This window comes from Rhinopithecus roxellana, chromosome 4 (assembly GCF_007565055.1).
Source record: "Rhinopithecus roxellana isolate Shanxi Qingling chromosome 4, ASM756505v1, whole genome shotgun sequence".
Lineage (NCBI taxonomy): Eukaryota > Metazoa > Chordata > Mammalia > Primates > Cercopithecidae > Rhinopithecus > Rhinopithecus roxellana.
In genome coordinates, this window is record NC_044552.1 from 28,881,134 (window position 1) to 28,906,091 (window position 24,958).

Here is a 24,958-nt window from a genome sequence, read left to right on the forward strand (position 1 = left end):
TGGCCTTCAGGATAACTCCGATGGCAGTCTACCTGTGGTCCAAGTCCTTCATCTCTTTGTGTCTCTATTTCTTCATCTGAAAATTGAGGAGGCTGAAGTAGATGATCACCACGGTTCTCTTCAGCCAGTCCTTCTTCCGTGAGCGAGCTGGTCTCTCTGACCCTGACTATTCCAGGGCCTGCTGGCCATGCCTAGCCTAATAGGACTCTTCATCCGTGAACTTCATGTTTATTGGAGCCCTACTAAGTGCTCAGCGTGTGGCACTGGATAGATGGGGGAGAGTAAAAAAAAAAGTAGGCCACATACTACTAACACTGAAATCTAGCAGGGAGGGTCTCACTCTCTCCTTCCTTCTGCACCCCCTTCCCCACAGCTGGAGGAACAGCAAACCTTAGAGGAGGCCATCAGTGTGGCCACCGCGGCCATGCAGCAAGGGGCCGTGACCCTGGAGACAACAGTGTCGGAGAGTGGCTGCTGAGTCCAAGAGGGCTGGGTCTCACACCATGCTGGAGGAAGTGCCATGCTGCATGGCCACGCTTGCCCCCAAGGGCCCAAGCTGTGGCTGACACATGGAAGGTGGCCACATAGGTCTCTGGGGTGAGAAGACAGCAAGAAAATGGCCTAACTGAAGGGAATGGGGACCCTGCCCAAGATGGAGGCCAGACAGCTGGAATCAGGGGAGTGCATCATCCTCGGGAGCTGACAACAAACCAGGCTACACCAGGGTGCCCTCCTCTCAAAATCAGCTGGGCACCCGCTCTCCTAAAGAACACCCTTCTGGCCCTCAGTCTGCTCTCCTTCTCAGGTAGAGATTGAGGCTGCTATGGGAACTGGCCCTCTTAGGGGAGAGCCACAGATAGCTCTTCAGCCCAGTAGCAGCAGAGCAGGCCCTGTCCTGCCCTCCCAGCAATAACCACCTTCCTGGAGGCCAGCTGAGATGCCTGGCTGCTTGGCACCAGGGACTTCCTGACACCACAGTCAATTAATTCCTCAGGGGCCTGTGGCTGGAGAAAAGGTGCCTAGCCCCCGCCACTCCTCAGCTGCCCCCCAACCTCTCTATGGCAGAGAGGTAGGGAGTGGCCCTGTACATAGACTGCTGGGGATTGGGTTTGATTTGTTTTGTTTTTTTTTAAATTTCATTTTGATAATTTTTTCCTGCTCTGGGTGGTGGTGGCACATGGATGAATGAGTATTTAATAAAAGTTCCAAATTTCCACCTGGGTCCCTCCATCCTTTCAGCTCTAGGCCCGGGTGGCAGGGTTGGTCAAGTCAGGCTCTCAGCCCTGTCTCCCTGGCACAAACCCTACTCAGCCTTGGTGCCGGAGTGGTGGGGCTGGCCTGCCAGGGACACAGATGGGAAGGAAGCCCAGTATAAGATAAAGCCCTAGGAGCTGCTGGTGGCTTCTTGCCCACAGCTGAGCAGGTGAGCTCCAGGGTGGCCAAACAGGACCAGGATAACCGCTGCTTCCAGGCTCTGGCTGAATCTTGGGCCTCAGGTGATTAATCTGGAGGAACTCTTTTCCTGCCTTTTCTTATGGAATTTAGAGCCCCTCTAACCCAGCCACTCCCAAATCACACAGCTTCTCCAGGTTAGAGTGAGGCTGGGGGGCACCTTTGCCAAGGTTACTGAGGTTCAAGGAGCTTACCCAGCTCTGTGGGTGCCCACCTAGGTATCTAGGACTGTGCTATTGGATTTCAAAGCCACAACCACGCCCCAAAAGTGAGTTGGTGAGACCAGATCAGCTTTGGCGGGAGGAAGGGATACAGGGGAAGACACTTGATGGGAAGAAGCTCTGGGTTTGACTCTACCTAGAAAGGAACATTGCAGGGATTAGAGGTGCCTCTTTTCCTCTCTCTGCTCTGATGGATATGCCCCAATCCCTTCCTGCCTCCTAGGATTGGAACCCCCTCCTCTGATCCAGGCATCCTCTCCTAGGATGCCTAGAAAGCTCCCATTTACTCTTGCTACCAGCTCCTTGGGAAGAGAGGGTCAGGGGCATGCTTCCAGGCAGGGAGTATTCTCAGAACCTTACTTGGAGGGATGTTTATTTGGATTCGGGGGTAAGGGGAGGTGTCTCAGAATTGGCCTGAGCAGATGTTTTCAACATCTGTGACCACCATTCCTGGTGTGGGTGTGTCCCAGTCCTTTTGGACACTGGATCTGAAGAAATGGAAACACTGATGTGGAGGGCCCTGAATCCCAAGCCTGCTGCTGCTGGGACCCTTAAAGTTGAGATGCACCACAAGGCTCACCCCCATGTGTTTCCGAAAGTCCCCAGTGTCTTCAGGGCCTCTGGGGCTACAGTGGGCAGTGCTCAGAGTACTGTTTAGAGCCAATGCTGAGGGAACAGGGAGCCAGCAAGTCAAGTGCCACATCCTGACCTGGAGAGGTGCCCTGGCCCAATTCCTTCTCCAGCTTTGTGATACTGCCTTTGTTTCCTTCCACTTGGATGGAGTCCCGCCACCGTGGTAATATTAAGTAGCACCAAAAGCTCTACCCAGAGCCTACTATGTGCTTTACGTCCATTCTCAGACATTCTTACAACGCGGAGGCATTTTTCCTGCTTTACCAATGAGGAAACTGCTCAAGGAGATTAAGTAACTTGCCCAAGGCCTCCTATGTGGAACTAGGACTGGACCTTTAGTCTGTCTGACTCCAATATCAGGATGAGCTTGCTTTTTTCCTCAGCAAGCTGCTTCTGGGAGCCCCAAAAGGCTCCAGAAGGCTCCAGGACTGAGGAGGCTTCTAAAAGGGCCTCACATGCCCCAGGAGCCAGGTAGATACAGAACAAGGGTTCCCACTCTCAGAGAGTTGGTCCCCAGTTCCCATGCAGGGAGTGGAGCTTCTGAGCACTGCCAGAGCAACAGGCAGGGTTCTTTCCAGCACGGAGCCTCACAGAGTGAGCAGGCAGGTGGAGCTCTCGCTCCACCGCGGCCCCTCTGCGGTCTCTGCAGCCGTTTGCATTTCCTGAAACCGGATCTTGGTGTCAGAGCCGCCCCCAGCCGGGCGGGCGCCTCAGCCATGGCCCTGCGCAAGGAACTACTCAAGTCCATCTGGTACGCCTTTACCGCGCTGGACGTGGAGAAGAGCGGCAAAGTCTCCAAGTCCCAGCTCAAGGTGAGGGGCACCCAGGGCCCAGGGGAGGAGGGCAGATGCACCACACCAGCCCTTGCCGCCTGGGAGCCAGGTGTGGACACTGTGCCACTCCAGGGGCACCCAGCCATCCAGCGTCCCGGGCCCGGGGTCAGGGGGTTGGTCCTGGGTAACTGGGCCAACATAGCCTGGTCGATGCCGCTGCCCACCCTCCAGAGACCTAGTGAAGTGTGTGCAGAAACCTTGCGCAGAACTGGGCCCCACAACTGGAGGCCAGGGGCTTCTGAGGGCCATCATGGGGTTCTGATGGCCAGGAGCCAGGCCACATCCCAGACTCCATGTGATGAGCACACACATCTCCACAGAGTCATGCTTGGGCACGCAGTCTGCTCTTTCTTGCCGCTTCCTCCTGACTTTCAAGAGAAACAGCCAGTACTTGGCAGTCATTTCCTTTGGAGCTGAGAGAGGCATAAAGGGGCCGCCCCCAGTCCCAAACCAGTCTGGCCTGTCTAACCCTGCCCTCCAGGTGGAAAAGAGCTGCGGAGTGGGTGAGGACTGAGGACCCTGTTATACTGCTACCCAGCTCACCCCCCTATCCCCTACACATACCAGGTTGGTAAACTTACCTTAGGCCTTGAGACCTCAGGTAGGGAAGGGGTGGAATCTAAGCCCAGGAAAATCTCCATCAGTGATTGTCCTGAAGTCAATCATCTGGCCTAGACAGTTTCTGGAAGGCTGAGGAGTTTTTCTCTCTCTTCCTCTAGTCATCCATTAGTGCTGCCTTCCCTACCCTAGTTAGTGGGGAGGAAGCAAGGCCCTCAGCCACTAGAATCAGTGAATGCTGGGGGAAAGGAGCAAGGTAGGCCTCAGCTCTCTTGGACCTGCCATAGGGGTGCCGTCATTCACTCTGCAAGTACTTGAGTGCCCCTCGTGAGGCTCTGTGCCTGGCATGTGGCTAGGCACTAAACTCCTGGTGTCTCCCTACCCTGTCCTCCAAAGGAGACGTGTGTGTCTCAAGGAAACCTCCATTCTTAATGACCGAGGTAGAGGGTGCCTGGGAGATGAATGGGACAGAATAGTTACTGTGCCCCACCACAGTTCTAACCCCCCACTTTACTGAACTTGGACGCGAGGAACTTGAATATCCTAGACTTGAATATACAGAACGAGGGTTCCCGCTCTCAGCGAGTTGGTCCCCAGTTCCCATGCAGGGAGTGGAGCTTCTGAGCACTGCCAGAGCAACTGGCAGGGTTCTTGCCTGTTGAATATCCCAGACTGGTCCTATGTTACAATTCCTTACCTGGATTTGCGAGCATCTAATAGATGATTTCACTCCCCCAGGAAGGAGAGCCCACTACCATCTTTTGTCACCTGGGGAGAACCTCCTAACAGGCAGATTCTTTCTTACATCCTATTTAAATCTCTTGTATTGCAGATCATGTCATTCGGTTGGGTTCTCAGTATAAATGGGAAAAAGTCAATCATCCAAAATCAATTTCTGCAAACTCTGTATCCCACCCCTATCTCCCACCCTGCCCCTTTAATATCTTGCCAGACAATACCAGCCCCCATGGCTCTTTGCTTCCAGGGTAACATTTTTCACCACTGTATTACCTGTGGCCCCGAAACCTCTCCAGGCTCTCTCTGCCCTTCACATGTGGAAGGTACAGCCTTTAACTGGCTCCCCTTTCCCTGGTGCCATCAGCCAGTAAAACTTCCTAGCTTGAGCCTCTGTCTTGCCCTCTATAAGGGCCAGTACCCACTCCCTCACCCCCACAGGCTGCATATTTCTAGGGAAATACTCCATGGAGAGCTTGCATGCTTGAACTGTCCACTGTCTGTACCTCATCACAGCTCATATTGAGCGTACTGCCAGCAACATCTGTGGTCACACAGGATCAATGATAGAGTTCACTCCTACTTGACAGAAAACTTGTCCACTCTGGAAGCCTGAGCTAACAGTGGGAGTCTCAGGTGCCAAGTGAGGGTGGGGCAGAAATGGCAGGGCTCCGTTCAAGCCCGTAATAGTGAATATTGGAAGGGAAGGAAGTAGTGATAGTGTCGAGGGGTGGGGATTCCAGCAAAGCAAAGGAGTAATAGAGAAGTGGTCAAAAGGCAAAGGAGGAAGCAGACGAGAGAGTTATACAAGCAGGGCCCACCTCTCCCCTGAAAAGACTTGGGGCTGAGGGAAAAGACCTTGGAGTCAATCTGGTTTTTTGTTGTTGTTGTTTTAGAGATGAGATCTTGCTCTGTCACTCGTGCTGGGTACAGTGGTGCAATCATAGCTCACTACAGCCTCAGACTCCGGGGTTTAAGCGATCTTCCTACTTCAGCCTCCTGAGTAGCCGGGACTACAGGCACGTGCCACCATGCCTCGCTAATTTTTTTATTTTTTATTTTTTAGAGCTTGAGTCTGATTATGTTGCCCCGGCTGGTTTCAAACTTCTGGCCTCAAGTGATCCTCCGGCTTCTGCCTCCTGAGTAGCTGGAATTATAGTCTTGAGCCACCTCACTGGGCTAATTACTAAAACCATCTCTAGCCTTAGGGTCCTGGGTTGGGACCTGGCAGGAGACCTGCACTAGCCCAGGGCAAGATGTGTCGGTGGGTGACATTTGCCACTTCTCCTCTAATGTGTTGGTAGAGGGGGCTCCCAGTGGCTGTCCTGGGCAAACCCATGATGAGGCCAGAGGGTAGGAGGAAGAACAGCATGTCCTCTGAGAAAAGCCCAAGGAGTGGGGTTGTTTCTCCTGGAGAAGAGAAGGCTTGAGGGAAAAAACAGATACTTCTTCCTCTCTTTGAATTCTTGAAGAAAGCACAATGGCTTCATCCAGTTGGGTTGAGAACAGAGAAAGTAAACCAATAGGAACGGCACTCCTGCTCAGGATGGATTTAGGCTGAACACAACACTTCCCAGGAGTTGAGGGCTGTGAGTTTTTGCAAGGTTCCCAGAACCACCTCTAAAAACATTTAGAAGGTAGCCATCCTGACAGAGGGCTGTAAAGAGGGGAGCCCTTGGGAATGATGTGTGTCCTACTGACCACACCCTCTTCCCCAGGGGAGCAGTTTTGATTTCAGGACTAGTGGAGGATCAGCTGATAATTTGGCCTCCTTCCCCCCACTGCCTATCAGGCAGTGGGGTGAAGGGGTATGTAGATGGAGCAGTGTGTCTCTGGTTTGATGAGGATCTTAAGGAGGCACCAGGCCTACCACTTCCTCCTTGACTGACAGGAGCTGGGGGAAGGGAGGGAGGGTAGACAGGGTCCTTCCAGTCTCCTGCACCTCCAGCTGACATTCAGAGCATTCCTGGAGCCCAGAGTGAGACTCTTGCCCACTGAGAGTCAATGAGCTTCAGGTTTTGCCTCCTCTGGAGAGGGACAACCACCTTCTCCTTAGTGGAGGAAAAGTTAAGAACAGCTCCAGTCCAAAAACCTGCTAGCTAGGATCATCAGCTTTGTCCCGACCCCTGTGTGCTACTGGTCTCTCCAGGCTAGGATTTGTGGGTAGGGAAGGAAGGATGATTTAATGATGTGCAGAGCACTTGACTCAGAACCACACAGGCTTGGATCCGTACTGCTCCCCATCTGGGTGACTTTAAGCAAGTCGCTGTCTGTCTGCAGTTTCTCATCTATAAACCAGGGGGTTGATCACCAAGTCATCCAGCCAGCCTACAAAAACAAAGAATAAATTCTGTACCTCAAATAGGTAAAATTGGTCTGTGATGCAGCCTCTCCTTTCCCTTAACTGGGCCTCTGTCTCCTTTGACACCCACACCCAACCCCTTCAGCCCCCTCTCAGAAGGTGGCACAGCTAATCCAAAGATTCTCACCTTTTAAAATTTCCAGTGTTACTCCATGATAGTAGTTATGCTTTTCTGGTAACTCACTAGAATACATTTGGTAACTCTTAAAAGGAGCTGTGTCTTTTTTTTTTTTTTTTTTTTTTTTTGAGACAGAGTCTTGCTCTGTCACCCAGGTTGGAGTGCAGTGGCGCAATCTTGGCTCACTGCAACCTCCACCTCCCAGGTTCAAGTGATTCTCCTGCCTCAGCCTCCCAAGTAGCTGGAATCACAGGTGCCCACCACCACGCCCAGCTAATTCTTGTATTTTTAGTAGAGCCAGGATTTCGCCATGTTGGCCAGGCTGGTCTTGAACTCCTGACCTCAGGTGATCCGCCTGCCTTGGCCTCCCAAAGTGCTGCGATTACAGGCATGAGCCACTGCACCTGGCTGGATCTGTGTCTTTTAAAAGGGTCACTTGGAACCTAGATTCATTTAAAGACCTTGCTGGGCACCGTGGCTCACACCTGTAATCCCAGCACTTTGGGAGGCCATAGCAAAATAATCACTTGAGTCCAGGAGTTTGAGACCAGCCCTGGCAACATAGCAAGACCCCAACTCTACAAAAAACGAAAAATTTAGGCATGATGGCGCGTGCCTATAGTCCCTGCTACTCCGGAGGCTGATGTGGAAGGATCACTTGAGTGGGAGAGGTCAAGGCTGCAGTGATCCGTGGTTACACCACTGCATTCCAGCCTGGGCAGTAGAGTGAGATCCTTTCTTAAAAAAAAAGAGTCAATTTAGGAGCGAAATCTTTCTGAAATCGTTGCTGGGTGCTTTTATGGATTCCCAAACCCTGGGGATCCTGAAGGCTGGAAACTACAGAATCAGTTCTTGCTGAATGTTGCCAGCATGGACCTGGCACCCACACTTGAGTTTTTAGGATCCCCAATCCCCACACCTGAGTTTTAGAGGATCCCCCAAGTCCCGAGAGGAGAACTACTCCCCTACATGCCTCCAGAGGAAAGAGTGAATAGATGAAGCATCTCAAAGATCAGTGACTGCCAGCTCAGAGGCCAGGGGCTCCCTGGGTTTGTGGAGACTGTGGGAGTCCTCTCTGAGGAAACCCGAATGGCAGCTTGTGAAAAATACACCTGGACCCCACCCCTGGAAACTCTGAGTCAGTAGGTCTGGGCTGGGCGGGCATGTTTCAGTTTCACCAGTTCCCTGGGTGATTGTGGTGCTCAGCCAGGGCCAGTGCACTGTAGAGATCAAGAGCAGGGCTTTGGAGTCAGACCTTGGGCAAGACGCTTCCTCTCTTTGAGCCTTGATTTCCTCATCTGTAAAATGAGGATAATGAGAGTGCCCTCCTCCAGGGCTGAGGATTGATGGAGATCTGCAAGCAAGCTCCTGCTCACAACTCCTCCGTCACTGTCATTTCCTTTCCAGCATGACCCCTCCCCTAGTCACACCCTCTCTCCACCCCCAACCCCTACCGCACACAGGCACAGGAAGCTGACAGTCTGAGGTCGGCCCAACTCTCTGGAGAGAGGCCCTGAGTGTCTGGGCATTTAATTCTTCCTTGTCCTAGTATCTGACAGCTCGCAGGGGTCAGAGTCTCTGCCCTGGGCTTTTCAGAATCCAGTGGCAAAAGTGCAGGTGAGGTGCAGGTCTTAGGGACAGTACAGGACGACAGAACTAAGCTCAACTGTGCTGTTATGTGGCAGGTTCTGTCCTGGGGTGAGAGGGCATTCATAGATCCTCTCCTAGAACTCTCTTTTTAGAGAGATGAAAACTGAAGCCCAGGCCCAGCGCAGTGGCTCAAGCCTGTAATCCCAGCACTTTGGGAGGCCGAGACGGGCGGATCACGAGGTCAGGAGATCGAGACCATCCTGGCCAACACGGTGAAACCCCGTCTCTACTAAAAAATATAAAAAACTAGCCGGGCGTGGTGGCGGCGCCTGTAGTCCCAGCTACTGGGGAGGCTGAGGCAGGAGAATGGCCTAAACCCGGGAGGCGGAGCTTGCAGTGAGCCGAGATCCGGTCACTGGACTCCAGCCCGGGAGACAGCGAGACTCCGCCTCAAAAAAAAAAAAAAAAGAAAGAAAACTGAAGCCCAGTAAGGTTAATATGCTCGGTGGGATTTAGTCAATCTCTGTCTGGCTTTTGTATTTTCTCTGCTTCTTCCAATGAAGTGTTTAAGTTCATTCAAGAGATATTCATTGAGCATCCATTAGGTGCCAGGCCTCCTGATACGACAGTGAAAAAAACGCACATTTCTACCCTTGTGGTGCTGACATTCTAGTCAGAGGAGGCAGATAATAAACTAAATGAAATGTACAATATGATGAAAGATGATACATGACATGGAAGAAAATAAAGCAGAAACGGGTAGGGATCATGGAGGTCAGGCAGGATTGGGTTACAGGTTTAAATAAGGCGATCAGGCCAGGCAGGGTAGCTCACACCTGTAATCTTAGCACTTTGGGAGGCTAAGGTGGGTGGATCGCTTGGGCTGAGGAATTCAAGACCAACCTGGGCAACGTGGTGAAAGCCCGTCCCTACAAAAAATACAAAAATTAGGCCCAGCACAGTGGCTCTTGACTGTAATCCCAGCACTTTGGGAGGCCAGGGTGAGTGGATCACCTGAGTCAGGAGTTCAAGACCAGCCTGGCCAGTATGTTGAAACCCCATCTCTACTAAAAATACAAAAATTATACGGGCGTGGAGGTGCGCACCTGTAATCCCAGCTACTCAGGAGGCTGAGGAAGGAGAATCGCTTGAACCCGGGAGGCAGAAGTTGCAGTGAGCCGAGATCACGCCACTGCGCTCCAGCCTGCGCACAAGAGCAAAACTCCATCGCAAAAAAAAAAACACACACACACACACACATACACACAAAAATTAGCCAGGTGTGATGGCGTGCGCCTACAGTTCCAGCTGCTCAGGAGTCTGAGGTGGGAAGATCACCTGAGTCCCGGGGGTTTGAGGCTGCAGTGAGTTGTGTTTGTGCCACTACACTCCAGCCTGGGCAACAGAGCGAGACTCAGTCTCAAAAAGTAAGGTGATCACTGTAATCCCAGCACTTTGGGAGGCCGAGACGGGCAGATCGCGAGGTCAGGAGATCGAGACCATCCTGGCTAACACAGTGAAACCCCGTCTCTACTAAAAAAATACAAAACTAGCCGGGCGAGGTGGTGGGCGCCTGTAGGCCCAGCTACTTGGGAGGCTGAGGCAGGAGAATGGCATAAGCCCGGGAGGCAGAGCTTACAGTGAGCTGAGATCCGGCCACTGCACTCCAGCCTGGGCGACACAGTGAGACTCCGTCTCAAAAAAAAAAAAAAAAAAAAAAAAAGTTAGGTGATCAGAGGATATTCTACCTGGTCAGGGAATACACATTCCCTGAGAAGGTGACATCTAAGTAAAAACAGGGAGGAGGAAAGGGTTTGAGCCATGCAGTGACCCGGAGAGAAATATTCCAGGCTGCAGGAACAGTAAGTGCAAACGTCCTTGGGCAAGAATATGCCTGACCTGCTGGAGGAACATTAAGGAGGCAGAGTGGCTAGAAGCAAGTAAATAAGAGGGATGAGGTCAGAGAAGGTGCAGCAGGCCAGGTCACATGGGGCCTGGAGGCCTGTGGAAGGACTCAAACTTTTACTCTGAAAATTATGGGAAACCATTGGAACATTCAAGTTAGACTTTAGGAGTCAGAAAAATTCAGTGAATGGGGGACGTTATACTACCTTTGGAGTCAAGGTTGAGATTAGACTCATTGCTGCCCTCAAGGAATGTAGAACACCCAGAAATGCTCACACAAACAGTGAACAGCAAAACAATATTATTATAGAGCAACTTAATAGGACAAATTAATATCTGTGGTTAATGGCACCCTTTTTCATCCCTATTGTTTTAAATTTTATCCTAAAGACAATATATGCTCCTGTTTTAAAAAAAGAAAACACACAGAAGAATATAATGTTAAAGAAGAAATTCAGGGCTGGGCTGTGGTGGCTCATACCTGTAATCCCAACACTTTAGGAAGCCGAGGCAGGAGGATCGCTTGAACCCAGGAAGGCTTCTTCTGCCTGCCTCAGCCTCCTAAAGTGTTGGGATTACAGGTATGAGCCACCACGGCCTGAGCAATATAATGGGAACTCATCCCTACGAAAAAAAAGAAATTTTTTTTTTTTTTTCCCAGAGAGAGTATGGATCTGTCACTCAGGCTGGAGCGCAGTGGCACGATCTTGGCTCACTGCAGCCATGACTTCCTGGGCTCAAGCAATCCTCTCACCTCAGCCTCCTGAGTAGCTGGGACTACAGGAGTGTGCCACCACACCCGGCTAATTTTGGTATTACAAAAAAAATTTTTTAACTTAGCTGAGCATGGTGATGCACGCCTGTAGTCCCAGTTTCTCGGGAGGTTGAAGTGGGGGGATCGCTTGAGCCTGGGAGGCGGAAGCTGCAATGAGCAGAAATCGTGACACTGCACCCCAGCTTAGACAACAGAGCGAGACCCCATCTCTAAATATATAAACAAAGATAAAAATAAATTTATTGTAAAATTAAAACATGTTAATGGTAAATTTTTTTTTGTTGGGGGGTGTGTCTGTGTGTGTGTGACAGAGTCTCACTCTGCCGCCCAGGCTGGAGTGCAGTGGCACTATCCTTCCTGGCTCACCGCAACCTCCACCTCCCAGGTTCAAGCAATTCTTCTGCCTCAGTCTCCCTGTAACTGGGATTACAGCTGCCTGCCATCACACCCGGCTGATTTTTGTATTTTTAGTAAAGATGGGGTTTCGCCATGCTGGCCAGGCTGGTCTCGAACTCGTGACCTCAAGTGATCCGCCCACCTGGGCCTCCCAAAGTGCTGGGATTACAGGTGTGAGCCACCACGCCTGGCCAATTTTTTTTTTTTTTTTTTTTTGAGATGGAATTTCACTCTTGTTGCCCAGGCTGGGGTGCAATGGCATGATCTCGGCTCACTGCAACCTCCACCTCCCAGGTTCAAGGGATTCTCCTGCCTCAGCCTCCCAAATAGCTGGAATTACAGGCGCCTGCCACAACGCCCGGCTAATGTTTTGCATTTTTAGTGGAGACGGGGTTTCAACATGTTGGCCAGGTGGGTGACCTCAGGTAAGCCACCTGCCTCAGCCTCCCAAAGTGCTGAGATTACAGGCTTGAGCCACCACACCTGGCCCCCAAAATTTTTGAAGTAAAGAATATAATGTTGGCCGGGCACAGTGGCTCATGCCTGTAACCCCAGCACTTTGGTAGGCCAAGGTGGGCGGAACACCTGAGGTTAGGAGTTTGAGACCAGCCTGACCAACATGGTGAAACCCCGTCTCTACTAAAAATACAAAAATTAGCCGGGCATGGTGGTGGGTGCCTGTAATCTCAGCTCCTCAAGAGGCTGGAGAATCGCCTGAACCCAAGAGGTGGAGGTTGCGGTGAGCCGAGATCATGCCATTGCACTCCAGCCTGGGCAACAAGAGCGAAACTCCGTCTTAAAAAAAAAAGATGAAAATTCCTCCCCTCACTCTGGAGGGGTGATCACTGTTAACAGTATGTGAATCTTCTAGATTCTTTCTGTATACAAATAAACAGGTTGAACCGTATGAAATTTCTGACAGTTGATTGTTTTGACCTACTAAAATACTAGTTTCATATAATTCGACCTAATCTTTGCATGTGTATTTGACAAACATTTCATTCTGTAGCTTGCTTTTTTTACATGCCAGTGTAGTATGCGTATCTTTCAATGTCTGTTCATACAAACATAATAAAGATCACCCACAACTTTTATTAAGCAGGGCACTATGCACCAGGTACTCTTCACTCAAAACAGCCTTTAGAGCAGACCCTATCATTATCCTCACAGAGGAGGAGACTAAGGTGTTGGAGAATTAAACATTTGCCCACGAGCACACAAGTGGGAAAAGTGAAATCTTTCCAACTACACACAGTGGTTCCTGACATAGTATACCTGCTTCCTACTGAAGGAGCCTCAGTTTGTCTCCAATTTTTCATATTATAAACAATGCTTAATGAACATTCTTGTAATGTATATCTCCCATGGGTGTCTGTAGGTTGGATGATTAGAAATTCTGGGGTGGCTGGGCGCAGTGACTCACGCCCTGTAATCCCAGCACTTTGGGAGGCTGAGGTGGGCAGATCTCCTGAGGTCAGGAGTTTGAGACCAGCCTGGCCAACATAGCGAAATCCCATCTCTACTAAAAATACAAAAATTAGCCGAGCATGGTGGCACGCATCCATAATCCCAGCTACTCAGGAGTCTGGGGCAGGAGAATCACATAAACCTGGGAGGTGGAGATTGCAGTGAGCCAAGACCGCGCCACTGCACTCTAGCCTGGGTGGCAGATTGAGACTCCGTCTCAAAAAAAAAAAAAAAGATAAGGACATGGGTAGTTTGAAAAGAGGCCAAGAGACAGCAGATGAGAATATATAAAACTTGAACACTTGTCACTTCAGAAGTGGTCAGTGTATGTTGGCATTATTCTCTTGAGGTGGTTACCCTGGGTTTTAAGTACTAGGCATTGAGCCAGTGGCACCCCTTAGAGTAGGGATTGGTATCCTATGACCACAGATGTGTTAAGAAGACTTTCCTGGAATTAGTGATAAAAACTCACATGGCTTAAGGGAGAGGGGATTTATTGGTTCACATAACCAAAAACTCCAGGGATAGCTGCCCAGAGGGAATGAGGCAAAAAAGGAAATGCTCCCTTCCTGGGATCTCCCACTTCCCAGTTTGCCAAGGAAAACTGAGCCCCAGGAAAACACTGAGGCAAAGTCTCAATACTTTCTCCCCCTCCTCTCTGAAAAGAGAATAAAATGAAGGCTTGGCATACACACCATCTCTGAGATAGTGCCAGCTCCTGCCTCCAAGGAACTGATTCCAAGGTGAACTGCTGGTGGTGGAAGAAGTCCTTCAATACCGCATGTATTGGTTGCACTTGATGTACAGAAGAGGACATAGATGCTGAGGGACATAAAGATGAGCAGAGACCTTTTCTCCAGAGTTCACAATCCAATGGAGGAGGGAGACTTGACATCAATATTCTAGTAGGAAGGCAACCTGTGAACCAGGCACATTTAGTTTCAACCTCAGCTCTGCCATTTACTCTTAAAATTTCCAAACCTCTGTATCTTCACCTGAAAAACAGGCTTAATGATATTTGTGTATATAGGTGATTGTGAAGACTAGAAATGGGGTATAAAAAGTGCTTTGACTGGGTGTAGTGGCTCATGCCTGTAATCCCAGCACTTTGGAAGGTCCAGGTGTGAGGATCACTTGAGGCCAGCAGTTCAAGGCCAACCTGGGCAACATATCCAGACCTTTGTCTCTACCAAAAAAAAAAAAAGTTTTGGCCGGGCATGGTGGCTCAGGCCTGTAATCCCAGCACTTTGGGAGGCTGAGGTGGGCTGATCGCCTGAGGTCAGGAGTTCGAGGCCAGCCTGGCCAACATGGTGAAACCCTGTCTCTACTAAAAATACAAAAATTAGCTGAGTGTGGTGGTGGGTGCCTGTAATCCCAGCTATTCAGGAGGCTGAGGCAAGGGGATCGCTTGAACCCCGGAGGTGGTGGTTGTAGTGAGCCGAGATCATGCCATTGCACTCCAGCCTGGGTGACAGAGTGAGACTCCGTCTCAAATAATAATAATAATAATAAAACAAAATAAAAATTTTAATTAAAAAAACCACCTCCTACAGTGACTGGCATATTGTGAGTGTGCAATAGTGACTAGTGACTTTTTAATCATTCACACTGCCTGTGACAATAGGTATAATAGAATAACCCCCAAGGCGATTTTATCTTCACCAGATTTCAGATTTCAGCCCCTTTATTCTAATATCATGGATTTGTTCAACAAACCCAAATTTCCCCTGCACACCATTATGACCACTATCCCTTCTAAGCCTTGCCCTCTCCACATCACGGACCATTTTTCATGACCCTTCTTTGAGCCCTCTCCTCTCCCAGAGCAGACACACTTAGGTGATAGGCACACTGCAGCCGGAACACTGAGTCTTTGATGGAAACCATGATAAATTGGCAGCTTCTGCCCTGGGGTGGCAGACTAAGTCCCTGCAAACCCTGCAAACTGTCCAGCATTGTGGGAAGCACTTGGGCTTTGGAATCTGACAGAGCTGGATTTGAATTCCAAGGTGGTGTTCACCGTGGGTCTTTTGGCAAGGTACTGAATCCCTTGAGCCTCAGTCTCCCTGTCTGTAGAAAGAGGACACCAATACCTAATGAAGTGGCTAAGAGTATAACTGCATGGGTTTGAATTCCAGTTCTGCCAGCTGTGACCTTGGGTGAGAAATATCTCAGGGCTGCAGGAGTTTTCATCTGTAAAATGGGGATGTGAGTAGTTTTTATGGTGGTTAAGCAGATGATACGTAAAGTGCTTTAGCCCAGTGCTTGGCACATAGTATTTAAGTTTTAGTTATTACTGAACTGAACCATGTGTGTAGAGAACTCAGCCAGGATGGGGTGGGGACAAGCAGAGAGGTGAGGAGCAGTTCTCTGGCCCAGTTTTGGTTGGGGTGCAGAAAGACACACTGCCACTACTCTATCTCAGGTGCTGTCCCACAATCTGTACACGGTCCTGCACATCCCCCATGACCCCGTGGCCCTGGAGGAACACTTCCGAGATGATGACGACGGCCCTGTGTCCAGCCAGGGATACATGCCCTACCTCAACAAGTACATCCTGGACAAGGTGGGGCCCAGCTTGTAGGGGTCATCTGTAACCTCTCCCCACTTCTCCAGCCTGGCCAGCAGCCTAATACCTTGCCACTCCAACTCTTTACCCCTGCCATAAACTCCTACTTCTGCCTGCTCTGTCCATGCCTGCTGTCCCATCACATCCCTCACATCCCAGCCACCTGCCCCCTTCCTGTTCCCCTCAACTCACCTTCGGTGTCCCTTATCTCTAATGAGGTGGGCCACACCCTACCCATAGCCTTCCACCGAACACCTGCCCGGCCCTCCTCCAGCTTCCAGCTATAACCTCTACAAAGGGTTCACTGAATACCTGCCCGGCCCTCCTCCTGCTTCCAGCTATAACCTTTATAAAGGGTTCTCCACCCTTCCCAGACTGTCCCCCTGAACCCCCCAACTCCTCCAATCTGTCACTGTCTTTCCAAGTTCTTGGCTCTTAGCTTCCTGCTGGGTTTCTCTTCCTTTCTCCTCTGGGCTGAAAAACTAGAGTTACTCTGTTGTCAGGGCGGGTGTGGGGTGTGGGTGTGTTGTAGGGGGTGGAGTGGTTGGAACCAGCTAGTTACTTGGTAATCAGCTCAGGGATCCCTTGAGTTAGGGCCCTGGACTTGGCCAGGTGGGGAGCAGGGGCATAGATGAACCCAAGAAACCCAGCTGGAGCCTAGTGTCGTGGTAGAGCAGGGATATGCAGCCAGCTGATTTGCAGCCCTGGTGGCAGGTGGAGGAGGGGGCTTTTGTTAAAGAGCACTTTGATGAGCTGTGCTGGACCCTGACGGCCAAGAAGAACTATCGGGCAGATAGCAACGGGAACAGTATGCTCTCCAATCAGGATGCCTTCCGCCTCTGGTGCCTCTTCAACTTCCTGTCTGAGGACAAGTACCCTCTGATCATGGTTCCTGATGAGGTGAGGGTGATGGCAGCCCCAGGGACTGAATCACTTGGGACCAGACCTAAGCAAAACCATGAATGAGACCAAACCACCTTTGGTACCTCCCACATCCCTTTCTTTCTTCACTGTCTTCCCATGCTGGTATCTGTCCTCACCCAGCTGTCTCCGTCTCCAGATGCCTGGAACTGCCTGTGTCAGAGTAATTGTGCCTTCTTCCAGGAAAACTGAAATTATACTTTCATGAGGGTTCTGCTGGTCCTCACTGTAGGAAAATGATCTGCACATTCTGTTTACACAGAGGTCTAAATGCCAGATACATTACTGAGCATTACTGGCAATCTAGGAAAAGTGCTTTTTTTTCCCCTTTACCTTTTGCCACTTCTTCCAGGACAGGAAGGATGCTTTACAAGGCAAAGGGAGACTTTTCTGAGACAGGATCCAGATTTTCCCTTTCTGCCTTTCTTCTGGAAAGCCAGGACAGATTCAGCTAAAAGACCCAGGGAGAGGGCATCCTGGGAGGAGAGGGCATCCTGGGAGAAAAGGCCAAGAATCTGGTCCCTACCTCCTCACTCCTGGGTGAAGCCAGGGAAGGCATTTTCCCATCCACCTGCATGCTCCCTTTTATCCTCATCTCCCTCCCCTGCCCATTTGGCCTTGTGACCTTTTAGTCCTTTTGGTGGCTGTGGAGATGCCAGGGTGACTTTAGGTCTCTAGAGTGGGGTTTACAGGAGAAGGGACCTCTGTACTTACAAGAAGCCCTAGCATGTCAAGCTCCACTCACATTTGTTCTGGCTTCTGTTTGTGGGAAGGGTGATGAAGGGAAGTACCTGAGCCCTGAACCAGTGCCCTCTACTAAATGCCCAAACAAGACCCAGGAGCCCCCAGAAAGTCCTAAACAGAACGTCCCAAAAAGCTGCTGGGGCAGGTGAGGGACATGTGTCCATCTGCACGGACACTTGGCTGGCTGCCCTTGTTAGACCCCTGCCAGTCAGGGCAAGGTGGCCTCTCGGAGGCCAGGTGGTTGCTTGCTTCTGTGATCAACATACAGAGTTAACAACTGCAGCAGGATGTACCCCAGCCACCACTTCCGGTTCCTCTGTAACAGGTTTCCTGTCCCTGCCCAGCTTACCTCTACTCCCCACTCCCCACCACCTACCCCTACCTCAAATCCCCTTCCCCTCCCACAAGGGAAGGATCCCCAGGGTTGGGGATTGGGGCTTGCAATAAGGACCTGAATAGGATTCAGGAGATCAGAATCAGGTTCTGGCTGCCCCCACTTTGCTGTGTGACTTAGAGCCAGTCACTTCCCCGTTTAGGCTTTGGTTTTGTCATCTGCAAAATGAGTGATTGGATGAGAGGGCCTTTGCACTCCCTTGACACTTTCTGTGATTTATTGCCTCTTTCTGGACCCCAGATCTCAGGTCCCCTTCACGTTGCCCTTAATGATAGGAAGGAGTGGGACTGGAGGTTGTGGAGGGGGAGAGAAATTCGGAGTTGGGGTTGGGGCTCCAGGATCCTCTCCCAGGTCTTTTCCCTGGTCTCCATAGCATTCGGTCCTCTGGCCCCCTCAACAGTCTGTCCCCTGTTTCCCTCTGCCCAGGCTCGGGGAGCCAGATAGAGTATTCCCTGGTGTTGGTGCTGGCAACACCGCCTGCTGCAACTACCAGGTCTTCCTTCTCCTGCTCCAGGTGGAATACCTGCTGAAAAAGGTACTCAGCAGCATGAGCTTGGAGGTGAGCTTGGGCGAACTGGAGGAGCTTCTGGCCCAGGAGGCCCAGGTGGCCCAGACCACCGGGGGGCTCAGTGTCTGGCAGTTCCTGGAGCTCTTCAACTCAGGCCGCTGCCTGCGGGGCGTGGGCCGGGACACCCTCAGCATGGCCATCCATGAGGTCTACCAGGAGCTCATCCAAGATGTCCTGAAGCAGGTCAGCCAAACTGGGGACTAGGGGAGGTGCACAAGGTGCAGGGCGAAGGGGGGCCTGGGAAGCCTCTGACGTAACTCCGGCTGGCAGGGCTACCTGTGGAAGCGAGGGCACCTGAGAAGGAACTGGACCGAACGCTGGTTCCAGCTGCAGCCCAGCTGCCTCTGCTACTTTGGGAGTGAAGAGTGCAAAGAGAAAAGAGGCATTATCCCGCTGGATGCACACTGCTGCGTGGAGGTGAGGGGCAGGATGGGGGTGGAGGACACCTCAGGGCCCAGAGCATCCTCAGGGGCATGAGAAGACAAGGGGGTCAGGAGAGGGGCAAATGGAGAAAAGCCACGGTGACACAAATTCTGCTTAGATTAGTGTGACCCAAATATATCTGGATGCCTCAAGGCCATTCTCAGCCGTGTCAGCACTTAAAACTAAAACTGCAACTCAAACACCAAAGTAATTGGTGAATAATATGGAATTTGCTCAAGATTTCAGAGGAGGTGGCTTATATCTATACTACACAGCAAATCTTTCTAAAAAATCCCTTTTAAAGGTTTTTCTTCTTCACCCATATTCCATTCTCTTTAGCAACTCTATACTTCCCTATTCTCCCTCCACACCCCTCTGCTCTGTCTTCCCCTTCTGTTTCCTCCCTTGTGTTCATTACTATTTTAGAGGCTTAAAACACAAGCCTCTTTACTATTTTAAATAATATATGTATATATGTGTGTGTGTGACATGAAACTTGCCATTTTAACTATTTGAAGTATACAATTCAGTGGCATTAAATACATTCATGAAATTAAAAAATTATTTTGATATACAACAGATGTACATATTTTCAGGGTACATGTGATAATTTAATACATTCACATATTTTGTAAAGATCAAATCGTGTCATTGGGTATCCTTTACCTTAAATATTTCTTTTTTTTTTTTTTTTTTTTTGAGAAGGAGTCTTGCTCTGTCGCCCAGGCTGGAGTGCAGTGGCACGATCTCGGCTCGCTGCAAGCTCCGCCTCCCAGGTTCACGCCATTCTCCTGGCTCAGCCTCTGGAGTAGCTGGGACTACAGGCACCCGCCACCACGCCTGGCTAATTTTTTGTGTTTTTTTAGTAGAGACAGGGTTTCACTGTGTTAGCCAGGATGGTCTCGATCTCCTGACCTCGTGATCCGCCCGTCTCGGCCTCCCAAAGTGCTGGGATTACAGGCTTGAGCCACCGCACCCAGCCTTACTTTAAATATTTCTTTATGCTAGAAACATTCAAATTATTCTCTTCTATTTTGAAATATACAATAGATTATTGTAAACTGTAGCCACCCTACTGATCTATCGAAATCTAGGTCTTATTTCTCCTATCAAACTGTATGTTTATACCCATTCATCAACCTCTCTTTATCCTCCCCTGACACTTCCTGGCCTCTGGTAACCAGTAATATACTCTCTGTCTTCATGGTGATCCACTTTTTTAGCTCCCACATATAAATAAGAACATGCAATAGTTGTTTTTCTGTGCTTGGCTTATTTCACTTAACAAAATGACCTATGGTGCCATCTATGTTGCTGCAAATGACAGGATTTCATTCTTTTTATGGCCGAATAATATTCCTTTATATATATCACATTTTCTTAATCTATTTATCCATTTATGGACACAGGTTGATTTCGTATTTTGGCCATTATGAATAGCTCTGCAGTAAACATGGGAAGGCAGATATTCTTCAATATATTGATTTACTTTCTTTTAGATATATACCCAGCAGTGGAACTTCTAGATCATATGATAGTTCTATTTTTAGTTTTTTGAGGAACCTTCATACAGTTTTCCATAGTGGCTATACTAATTTACATTCCCACTAACAGTGTATCGGGGTTCCCTTTTCTCCACATCTTCTCCAGCGTCTTTTTACGGAAAAGATATTATTGACCAGGCACAGTGGCTCATGCCTGTAATCCCAGCACTTTGGGAGGCTGAGGCAGGTGGATCACCTGAGGTCAGGAGTTTGAGACCAGCCTGGCCAACATGGTGAAACCCCATCTCTACTAAAAATACAAAAATCAGCTGGGCATGGTGGTGGGCACCTGTGATCCCAGCTACTCGGGAGGCTGAGGCAGGAGAATCACTTGAACCTGGGAGGTGGAGGTGGCAATGAGTCGAGATTGCACCATTGCACTTCAGCCTGGGCGACGAGTGAAACTCCGTCTCCAAAAAAAAAAAGATGTTCTCTATTTTTTTTTTATAAAAAGCTATTTTAACTGGGGGTGAAATGATATCTCATTTAGTTTTGATTTGCTTTTCTCTGATAATTAGTGACATGAGCATTTTTTCATATCTCTGTTGGCCATTTATGTGTCTTCTTTTGAGAAATATCTATTCAGATCTTTTGCCCATTTTTAAATTGAATTATTTGGTTTTTGCTATAGAGTTGTTTGAGCTCCTTATATATTCTAGTTATTAATCCCTTGTCAGATTGATAGTTTGCAAATATTTTCTCCTATTCTGTGGGTTGCCTGTTCACTTTGTTGATTGTTTCCATGGCTGTCCTGAAGCTTTTTAGCTTAATGTAATCCCATTTTTCTATTTTTGATTTGGCTGCCTGTGCTTTTGAGGTCTTCCACAAAAAATCTTGGCCCAGACCAATGTCCTGGAATATTTCTCCAGTGTTTTCTTCTAGCAGTTTCATAGTTTCAGGTCTTATGTTTAAATATTTAATTCATTTTTATTGGATTTTTTTATATAGTGAGAGATAGGGGTCTAGTTTTATTCATCTGCATATCGTTGTTTGGTTTTTCCAGAACCATTTATTGAAAGGAATGTTCTTTCCCCATTGTGTGTTCTTGGCGCCTTTGTCAAAAATGAGTTCTCTGTAAATGCATAGATTTATATCTAGGTGATCCATTCTGTTCCATTGGTCTTCGTGTCTCTTTTTATGCCGGTACTATGCTGATTTGGTTACTATAGCTTTGTATTACATTTTGGTATTTTGTTTTATTTTAGAGACAGAGTCTTGCTCTGGTGTCCAGGCCAGAGTGCAGTGGTATGACCATAGGTCACTGCAGCCTAATCTCCTTGGGCTCATGGGATCCTCCTGCTTCAGCCTCCTGAATAGCTGGGGCTACAGGTGTGCACCACTGTAGCCAGTTTGTAGTGTATTTTGAAATCAGGAAGTGTGATGCCTCCAGCTTTGTTCTTTTTACTCACGATTACTTTGGCTATTTGAGGCCTTTTGTAGTTCCATATAAATTTTAGGACTTTTTTTCTATATCTATGAAGATTGCCTTTGCTATTTTGATCGAGATTGCACCAAATCTATAAATTGCTTTGGGTAATAGTGTTCTTTTAACAATATTAATTCTTCCAATACATGAGCATGGGATATCTTTCCATTTTTCTGTATCCTCTTCAATTTATTTCATCAGTTTTATAGTTTTTCTTCTATAGATCTTTCACTTTGGTTACATTGATTCTTAGGTATTTTACATTCTTTGTAGCTATTGGAAATGAGATTGTGCTTGACTTCTTTTTCAGATTGTTTGCTGTTAGTGTATACAAATGCTACTGAGGTGTTTTTTTTTTTTTTTTTGAGACGGAGTCTCACTCTGTCACCCAGGCTGGAGTGCAGTGACCAGATCTTAGCTCACTGCAAGCTTCGCCTCCCAGGTTTACGCCATTCTCCTGCCTCAGCCTCCGGAGTAGCTGGGACTACAGGCGCCCGCCACCTCGCCCGGCTAGTTTTGTATGTTGAATTATCCTGCAGCTTTACTGAATTCATTCATCAATTCTAACAGTTTTTTGTTGGAGTCCTTTTTTTTTTTTTTTTTTTTTTTTGAGGAGGCAGAGTCTCGCTTTTATCGCCCAGGCTGGAGTTGGAGTGCAATGGCGTGATCTTGGCTCACTGCAACCTCCCATGTTCAAGTGATTCTCCTGCCTCAGCCTCCCGAGTTAGCTGGGATTACAGGCACCTGCCACCACACCTGGCTAATTTTTTTTTTTTTTGTATTTTTAGTAGAGACAACGTTTCACCATGTTGGCCAGGCTGGTCTCAAACTCCTGATCTCAGATGATCCACCCACCTCAGCCTCCCAAAGTGCTGGGATTACAGGTATAAGCCACCCCGCCCGGCCTTTTTCTTTTTTTTTTTTTTAAGAGAGAGACAGGATCTCACTGTATTACCGAGGCTTGTCTCAAACTCCTGGCCTCAAGCAATTCAACCACTTCAGCTTCTCAAAGTGTTAGGATTACAAGTGTAAGCCACCACACCCCATGAAGTCTTTAGATTTTTCTAAGTATAAGACCACGCCCCATGAAGTCTTTAGATTTTTCTAAGTATAAGACCATGCCATCTGCAAACAAGGCTAATGTGACTTCTTCATTTCCAGTTTGGATGCCGTTCATATCCTTGTCTTGCTTAATTGCTCTGGCCAGAACTCCCAATATTACGTTGAATAAAAGTGGTAAAAGTGGGCCTCCTTGTCTTTTTTCAGATCTTAGAGGAAAGGCTTTCAATTTTTCTCCATTTATTACAATGTTAGCTGTGAGTTTGTCATAGATAGCTTTTATTATTTTAAGGTATGTTCCTTCTATACCCAATTTTTTTAGGGCTTTTATCATAACACAATGTTGAATTTTTTTAGAAAGCTTTTTCAGGGTCTATTGAAATGATCATATGGTTTTTGCTCTCGGTTCTGTTACTATGATGTGTCATGCATATTGACTTGTGCATGTTGAACCATCCTTGCATCCCTGTGATGAATCCCATCTGATCATGGGGAATAATCTACACTCACAATATTGTACAACCATCACCACTATCTATTTCCAAAACTTTTTCATCACCCCAAACAGAAACTCTGTACCCACCAAGCAATAACTCCTCATACTCCCTGACCCCAGCTCCTAGTAACCGCTATTCTGCTTTCTGTCTCCATGAATTTGCCTTTTCTAGGTATCTTACATAAATAGAATCATACCATATTTGTCCCTTTGTGTCTGGTTTCTTTCACTTAGAAATGTTTTCAGGCTTCATCTATGTTGTCAAATATATCAGAATTTCATTCTTTTTTAAGGCTGGATAATATCCCTAACGGTGTGTGAGGATCCCAATTTCTCCATTTCCTTACCAACAGTTATTTTTCATTTAAAAAAATTATAGCCATCCTAGGATCCGTCTAATTTGGTCACATAAGGTGTTACTGTGTAAAGGAATGCGGATCTATGCAGAAGTCCCAGCCTCATCACTAACAGACTAACAGTGTGAGGTGGACAATCCTGGAGCTCTTAGTGCCTCAGTTTCTTCCTCTGTAAAGTGGAGCTAATAATGCCTGCCTGGCAAGGCTGTATAGGGGGAGTGAAGATAATGATGCATATAAAACGTTAGTACAGACTCTAGAATGTGGTAGCTATTATTTTCCACAGAATGTAAGCTTAATGGAGGCAGAGATTTGGTCTGTTAGGCACACCTTAGTATCCCAAACCCCTCGAGCAGTGAGTGGCACTCAGTAGGCACTCCAAAAATATCTGCGGAATGAATGAATTAACTCTTAACAAGCAGGGCTATGTCAAAGTGAGTTGTCATGGATAGTGAGGACCCTGTTACTGGCAGTGTTCAGGCGTGATCTGCATAAACACTGAGTGGCGACTATGTACTGGGCCCCGTGAAATAATAACAAGATGAAAACGCACCCACCTTGCCTTCAAAGAGCAAAGGCTACAGAGTTGTGGGGACATAAGTCCCCCATAACTTATGATGCAAGCCATGCAGGCTCCTGGCAGAGTGCGGTCCCCAGGGAAGATAGCCAGGAGGGCTACAGGCTTGAGCTGGAGCATCCTTGGGGCAGGTGTGGCCCTGACCCAGTGAGGCTAGCCTGGCTGCGGCTACCTACCCTGTCCCAGGTGCTGCCAGACCGCGACGGAAAGCGCTGCATGTTCTGTGTGAAGACAGCCACCCGCACGTATGAGATGAGCGCCTCAGACACGCGCCAGCGCCAGGAGTGGACAGCTGGTGAGTGCTCGCTAGGTGGCTTGGGTCTGGCTGGTCCTTAGGCGCCTCATCTGTGAAAAGGAGGTGCTAATACTTTGTCCAGCGGGAGGTTGGAGAGTGGACTTGGGAAACTCCTAAAGCCCCTTTCGGGCCGTGTGCGAGGATCCGACTGACCCGCTCCCGCTCCTCGGCAGCCATCCAGATGGCGATCCGGCTGCAGGCCGAGGGGAAGAAGTCCCTGCATAAGGACCTGAAGCAGAAACGGCGCGAGCAGCGGGAGCAGCGGGAGCGGCGCCGGGCGGCCAAGGAGGAGGAGCTGCTGCGGCTGCAGCAACTGCAAGAGGAGAAAGAGCGGAAGCTGCAGGAGCTGGAGCTGCTGCAGGAGGCGCAGCGGCAGGCGGAGCGGCTGCTGCAGGAGGAGGAGGAGCGGCGCCGCAGCCAGCACCGCGAGCTGCAGCAGGCGCTCGAGGGCCAATTGCGCGAGGCGGAGCAGGTGGGGTTGGCTCCCGGCGCTGGAGACTGGACCGGTGGGCTGGGAGGCTGCGGGGCGGGCCAGGGGCGG

General features: G+C 49.0%; 2 protein-coding genes across 10 annotated transcripts in view; both read left to right on the forward strand.

Moving 5' to 3' along the window:
* The window catches only part of ZNF76 (zinc finger protein 76), a 37,095-nt gene extending 35,879 nt beyond the window's left edge, over positions 1–1,216 (forward strand). For all 8 annotated transcript variants that reach the window (XM_010389639.2, XM_030928183.1, XM_030928182.1 and 5 more), the window contains one exon: positions 374–1,216. In XM_010389639.2, coding sequence (XP_010387941.1) covers positions 374–478 — 105 coding nt within the window. In that variant the 3' untranslated portion in view covers positions 479–1,216. The remainder of the gene's footprint in view (positions 1–373) is intronic.
* Positions 1,217–2,965: 1,749 nt separating this feature from the next.
* The window catches only part of DEF6 (DEF6 guanine nucleotide exchange factor), a 28,652-nt gene continuing 6,659 nt past the window's right edge, over positions 2,966–24,958 (forward strand). Inside the window, exons 1-7 of one of the 2 annotated variants that reach the window (XM_010389645.2) lie at positions 2,966–3,118; positions 15,471–15,611; positions 16,329–16,514; positions 18,188–18,424; positions 18,512–18,658; positions 24,309–24,417; positions 24,591–24,889. In XM_010389645.2, the coding sequence (XP_010387947.1) occupies positions 3,023–3,118; positions 15,471–15,611; positions 16,329–16,514; positions 18,188–18,424; positions 18,512–18,658; positions 24,309–24,417; positions 24,591–24,889 (1,215 nt within the window). In that variant the 5' untranslated portion in view covers positions 2,966–3,022. The remainder of the gene's footprint in view (positions 3,119–15,470; positions 15,612–16,328; positions 16,515–18,187; positions 18,425–18,511; positions 18,659–24,308; positions 24,418–24,590; positions 24,890–24,958) is intronic. The other variant, XM_030928178.1, reaches the window with a different exon arrangement.